The sequence below is a fragment of the Cibotium barometz genome, chromosome 47, assembly GCF_041138505.1.
Source record: "Cibotium barometz isolate CiBa-2024 chromosome 47, ASM4113850v1, whole genome shotgun sequence".
Taxonomy (NCBI): Eukaryota; Viridiplantae; Streptophyta; class Polypodiopsida; order Cyatheales; family Cibotiaceae; genus Cibotium; species Cibotium barometz.
In genome coordinates this window covers 19390697-19397239 of record NC_141092.1, presented here as the reverse complement: position 1 = coordinate 19397239, position 6543 = coordinate 19390697, and the positions used below count along the sequence as shown (strand labels likewise).

The window sequence follows — 6543 nt, the reverse complement described above, 5'->3', positions numbered from 1 at the left end:
CTCAAAGACAAGAACCCAGAGGTGTAAAGTGTGAGAGAGATGAAGCTCTCTACAAGTACAAAGCAAAAATACAAATGAGCAGTAACCCTAAACTGAGGATGATGTTGCTTATATACTAGGTAACCCTAAGGTGCCCGTTCACACTTGGATGGCCATGGAAAAAACCCCAGTGGGACAAAAGTGCCCATGGTATAAGTATATGGCGTCACAGTACAATACTACCATAAATCTAATACTTCTCTAATAGTTTTCATGGATGAGTTCAACCATGGACATGATGCAACCCGATCAATAATAATAATAGAGAAAATTACATGAGCCTTTAATAAGGAGCTATACAACCAACATCAATGATCCTTTAACAAAAATAGATAACCACGATTGCAATATGTTATAAATCTGTCACAAGGCACCTGCGTAAGGATATAAGAAGCAAGACATAATTTATAGCATCACTTGTGTGCCAAATAGAAGAAAATACATTAGGGTACATGATAGGCTTGCCAAAAAGAATCACATAACACAGTAACTTACCGCCATAAAAAATTGATCGAGGACGTAAAAAATGCAAGCCCTTCTGTGATGTTTAACAAGTCACAATTTTTGATACAACTAGACAACATAGACAAGGCAATAGCACTTGAATAGTTATACACAAGAATGAAGGGCCAACCTTGGGGAATTACACCCTGAAGAGTACAAGAATCTATCTATTGTTGATCAAAGGTTCTTAGAGTACAATTTTTATAGACTGAAATATATTCCTCGACTGTGAGTGACAGTAAGGTCAGCTGCCCCAGCCCCGAACGTCGACTTAGTGAGAGTTACCGATGGGGAAGCGGGCGCGAGAAGAGGTTTCCACAAACAAGCAAGAGCAGGACCCTCCTCCTCCTGATGTAAAACTAGAAGCAGCAGAGGGCTCTGCTCGTGCAGCTACACGTGCCTTACCTGCTTTGCCGTGGATGCGAAACCCTATCGACATTGACTCCTTTCCTACCCTGCCCCTCGAGCAAGTTGCTGGATTGGACCCCAGGTATGTCTGTCGATCCATATCAGGTTCTGCCTTCAAAGAAGATGGTCACTATGCTCCATGCAATCTGTCGATCCATATCAAGTTCTGCCTTCAAAGAAGCATCGTGCGTTGGAAGACTGAAACGTTCTGTTGCTATACTTTGTGGAGTGTAGGCAAAGATGGCCTGGGGTAGAAGACACCTTCCTGGGTGCCATGAGGGGCGTCGGGGCATTAAATGCAGATTTTTCGTCTCTGCTCCGAGACAGCCAGACCGTGAGCATGAGTGCTAATTTGTCGGGATCTGAGGACGGAGGGGTTGGGTTTGTTAACAGCTCCTATTCAAAGGGTAGAACGAGCATTTGGGGTCCCCGAGGCTGTTTGCTGCACACTTGGGTGGGGACTGGAGTTTTGTAAAGCTATGCCACTCTTTTCCTACAAGGATGACTCAGGCAGAATAAGTTTTTGGTATGGCTTGACTTATTTCAAAGGTATGGCCACCTACCCTTTAACTTAAACCAAAGCAAAATGTAACATTATGTCTACCTGGAGCAAATGTGTGCATAGCATTGCTTCAGAATACTCCATACGGGATGGGTGGTTGTACTACAAGGATTGACTTTGTGTCGTCAAGGGTGGTGGTTTCTGCCAAGTGCTTCTACACGAGGCAGATGATGTTCCCCACCGTGGTGAGGGGCCGACATTGGAGAAGTTATCCCATCTTTTCTTTTGGCCTCACATGAAGCAAGATGTTCATCATAACGTACAGTTCTGCCAGGTTTGTCATAAGTCAAAGCTAGACACCAAGAATGCTACCGGTAAGCTTCACCCATTGCCAATTCCAAAGTTGCCATGGGAGGGACTTTGCTGAAGAGCTAGAGCTCCTAGAATGATTGTATTCTTACAATTGTTGATCGGCTAAGTAAGCAACCCTACCTTATTCCTTGCAAGTCAGACGCAGATGCTTAGGAGGTGGCTAGGCTTTTCATTTGGGAAGGATGTTCGAAGAGGATTATGATCCAAAATTCACTGGAGGTTTTTGGAGGGTCTTGTTCTATGGGTTGGGGACGAAGTTATAGTTCAGTACCAGCCTTCATTCCTAGGTAGATGGCCAGACCGAGAGCATGAACAAGACTATGATTACGATGGTGTGGTGTTATTGGCAGGAGCACCAAACTCTTTGGGAGGAGTTCTTGCCATTGCTGGAGCATGCCATCAATGATATAGTGGAGGCAATGACCAAAAAGACTCTCTTTGAGGTAGTATGTGGACATCCGGATATTAACCTGATCAAGTTTTCGAAACTTCCCCAGGAAACTATGGCGCATACCAAGTGGTTTAGGATTCGGACTAGCTATTGCAACAGGTTCGAGAAGAAATACTGAAGGCGCAGACAAAGCAAGTCCGCGAGGTTGACAAATTGTTAGAATATTGTGCATCTTGGTGTATTGGGAATTGTGCCTTTTATTGGGGTTTTATGCATTTTTCAATGATACAGTGGAGGCAACGAGCAAAAAGACTCTTTGAGGTGGTATGTGGACATCCAAATATTAACCTGATCGAGTTTTTGAAACTTTAACAGGAAACTATGGCGCATACCAAGTGGTTTAGGATTCGGACTAGCTATTGCAACAGGTTCGAGAAGAAATACGGAAGGTGCAGACAAAGACCTTTTAACTAACAAGATAATCAATATACCTTTTAACTAACACGATAATCAATAGACCATTTAACTGCTAAGGCAATCAATGCCAAAGCTTAAGTATCATGTGAATCCCATCTTCTTTGAACAGCAGCAGTTTAAGGAACCTAAGGCTAGGTTTGATGGCCCTAACCCCTTTGACGAGTAGTAGGGCAGCTCATCACCACTAAGACTGGGTAAACCCTTTATAACATGGACATTTCTAACCATAAAACTCCATAGGGAGTAATTTGACTCACCTAATTTATCCTCTTTGGAAAGAATACCGAGCAAATCATTTATAGAGTTATTAGCCATACCTGCTGGTGGTGAATTTGTTGAGAAGGTCAGATGTGAAAAGTAAGCTCAAACTGAAGTTAGTAGTACTGCTGAAAAATCACAGAAACTATCAGGATCTTATGACATCTTGGAGAAGAATTACTCAAAATCAAACAAAAAAATTAATAAAACACAAACTTTGCACAAATTGAAGACCAAAACCTTATGTAAACAATTCAACAAAACAACATAAACCATGAAAGCTTGAAAATAGAGAAGCGACACAAGGTTGGGTTCAATCTCTCCTGGGTGAGTGTGGCCCATTGTATTGCTCACCCATATTTAAATATATTGATGCTTGCTTTTATAAAAATATACTAAAAAAATAAAGCCTAATAGCTTTTTGAGTCTTTGAGCGGCGTACAAACTCCTTCCAAAAATATAGCAAGCCTAATTATAGAGTCTTGGGCCTACCAAAAGTATAAAACACTATTTGGTATGTACAAAGGTTTGAGACTAAGGCCTTCCAAAAAATATAAATGCCAAATATGAAAACCTAAGAAGTGATTAGATGTCTTCCAAGATTTCTCATTATGGTCCAACACATGTTCCATGCGTGACTAACACATAGTCCACCACTCAATCATTGCCTACACCAAAATAACATTAGTAAGCACAACACATTAATCCTAACTATTTCACACCAGTGGACATAGCTAATTAAACACATTAATCCTAGAAAATGATATAAATAAAAGGCACATCCCATACAAAAATATTGACCCGATCTACATACTTCACATATGAAATTAAAATAATGGCATCACCCACATTAATATATGAAAGTAATGATTGCATGGGCGTCCCCACTTGATCATAGAGTTCACGACTAATAAAAACAATCAGAAAATGCTAAAAATTAACAGTAGAATCGTCGATTGGAGTTTTGGATTGTTGATGGATCCGATGATCCGACTCGGATCGTTGATTGATTGGGTGATCCAACTTGGAAATTAGAGGATTAAAGAAGTAGGCTCGAACGAGTGGAATCAATCGATTGGAGAAAGTGGAATTGAATGATCCAAAAAGGTGAAATTGGTCATTGATCCAAAAAAGTGGAATCGTTCGATCATAGAAAGTAGAATCGTTAAAGTAGGATTGCTGTGACGATCCGACTTTTGAAATTGATTAGTCTTTTGAAATCGTTGACGATTGTAAATAGGAATCATTGATGTAAAAACAATTATAGAATCGAGTGATTGCACATGAAAATGATTGTAGAATTGGGCAATTCTATCTACCATGCAGTAACTGCTGTGGTGAACTAGTCTCCTTCACTGTTGAGAGAGAGAAGCCTCCTAGGAAGTTATGAAAGCTTGAATAAGAAAGCTTCAAACACCAACCGTTGATGATGAAGAGCTGCAAATTGATAGAAAACCAAAAAGAAAAAACAAGGCTATGGAAAGCTTGGAAGCACCACTCTTAGCTCATAGAATGGAGCTGGACACAGACAAACACACTGCTCAAAGACAAGAACCCAGAGGTGTAAAGTGTGAGAGAGATGAAGCTCTCTACAAGTACAAAGCAAAAATACAAATGAGCAGTAACCCTAAACTGAGGATGATGTTGCTTATATACTAGGTAACCCTAAGGTGCCCGTTCACACTTGGATGGCCATGGAAAAAACCCCAGTGGGACAAAAGTGCCCATGGTATAAGTATATGGCGTCACAGTACAATACTACCATAAATCTAATACTTCTCTAATAGTTTTCATGGATGAGTTCAACCATGGACATGATGCAACCCGATCAATAATAATAATAGAGAAAATTACATGAGCCTTTAATAAGGAGCTATACAACCAACATCAATGATCCTTTAACAAAAATAGATAACCACGATTGCAATATGTTATAAATCTGTCACAAGGCACCTGCGTAAGGATATAAGAAGCAAGACATAATTTATAGCATCACTTGTGTGCCAAATAGAAGAAAATACATTAGGGTACATGATAGGCTTGCCAAAAAGAATCACATAACACAGTAACTTACCGCCATAAAAAATTGATCGAGGACGTAAAAAATGCAAGCCCTTCTGTGATGTTTAACAAGTCACAATTTTTGATACAACTAGACAACATAGACAAGGCAATAGCACTTGAATAGTTATACACAAGAATGAAGGGCCAACCTTGGGGAATTACACCCTGAAGAGTACAAGAATCTATCTATTGTTGATCAAAGGTTCTTAGAGTACAATTTTTATAGACTGAAATATATTCCTCGACTGTGAGTGACAGTAAGGTCAGCTGCCCCAGCCCCGAACGTCGACTTAGTGAGAGTTACCGATGGGGAAGCGGGCGCGAGAAGAGGTTTCCACAAACAAGCAAGAGCAGGACCCTCCTCCTCCTGATGTAAAACTAGAAGCAGCAGAGGGCTCTGCTCGTGCAGCTACACGTGCCTTACCTGCTTTGCCGTGGATGCGAAACCCTATCGACATTGACTCCTTTCCTACCCTGCCCCTCGAGCAAGTTGCTGGATTGGACCCCAGGTATGTCTGTCGATCCATATCAGGTTCTGCCTTCAAAGAAGATGGTCACTATGCTCCATGCAATCTGTCGATCCATATCAAGTTCTGCCTTCAAAGAAGCATCGTGCGTTGGAAGACTGAAACGTTCTGTTGCTATACTTTGTGGAGTGTAGGCAAAGATGGCCTGGGGTAGAAGACACCTTCCTGGGTGCCATGAGGGGCGTCGGGGCATTAAATGCAGATTTTTCGTCTCTGCTCCGAGACAGCCAGACCGTGAGCATGAGTGCTAATTTGTCGGGATCTGAGGACGGAGGGGTTGGGTTTGTTAACAGCTCCTATTCAAAGGGTAGAACGAGCATTTGGGGTCCCCGAGGCTGTTTGCTGCACACTTGGGTGGGGACTGGAGTTTTGTAAAGCTATGCCACTCTTTTCCTACAAGGATGACTTAGGCAGAATAAGTTTTTGGTATGGCTTGACTTATTTCAAAGGTATGGCCACCTACCCTTTAACTTAAACCAAAGCAAAATGTAACATTATGTCTACCTGGAGCAAATGTGTGCATAGCATTGCTTCAGAATACTCCATACGGGATGGGTGGTTGTACTACAAGGATTGACTTTGTGTCGTCAAGGGTGGTGGTTTCTGCCAAGTGCTTCTACACGAGGCAGATGATGTTCCCCACCGTGGTGAGGGGCCGACATTGGAGAAGTTATCCCATCTTTTCTTTTGGCCTCACATGAAGCAAGATGTTCATCATAACGTACAGTTCTGCCAGGTTTGTCATAAGTCAAAGCTAGACACCAAGAATGCTACCGGTAAGCTTCACCCATTGCCAATTCCAAAGTTGCCATGGGAGGGACTTTGCTGAAGAGCTAGAGCTCCTAGAATGATTGTATTCTTACAATTGTTGATCGGCTAAGTAAGCAACCCTACCTTATTCCTTGCAAGTCAGACGCAGATGCTTAGGAGGTGGCTAGGCTTTTCATTTGGGAAGGATGTTCGAAGAGGATTATGATCCAAAATTCACTGGAGGTTTTTGG

The 6543-nt window shown here is 41.7% G+C and overlaps 2 protein-coding genes across 2 annotated transcripts; both read left to right on the top strand.

Moving 5' to 3' along the window:
* The first annotated feature begins 708 nt into the window (after positions 1–708).
* Positions 709–1526, top strand: LOC147611474 (uncharacterized). The gene is made up of 2 exons (XM_086784562.1): positions 709–1033; positions 1186–1526. Exons 1-2 carry the CDS (start codon positions 831–833, stop codon positions 1424–1426), a joined length of 444 nt encoding a protein of 147 aa, XP_086640688.1. The 5' UTR covers positions 709–830; the 3' UTR covers positions 1427–1526.
* Positions 1527–5211: 3685 nt separating this feature from the next.
* LOC147611473 (uncharacterized) lies at positions 5212–5918 on the top strand. The gene is made up of 2 exons (XM_086784561.1): positions 5212–5524; positions 5677–5918. The coding sequence occupies exons 1-2, from the start codon at positions 5322–5324 to the stop codon at positions 5915–5917; spliced, it is 444 nt and encodes a 147-aa protein (XP_086640687.1). The 5' UTR covers positions 5212–5321; the 3' UTR covers position 5918.
* Positions 5919–6543: the final 625 nt, after the last annotated feature.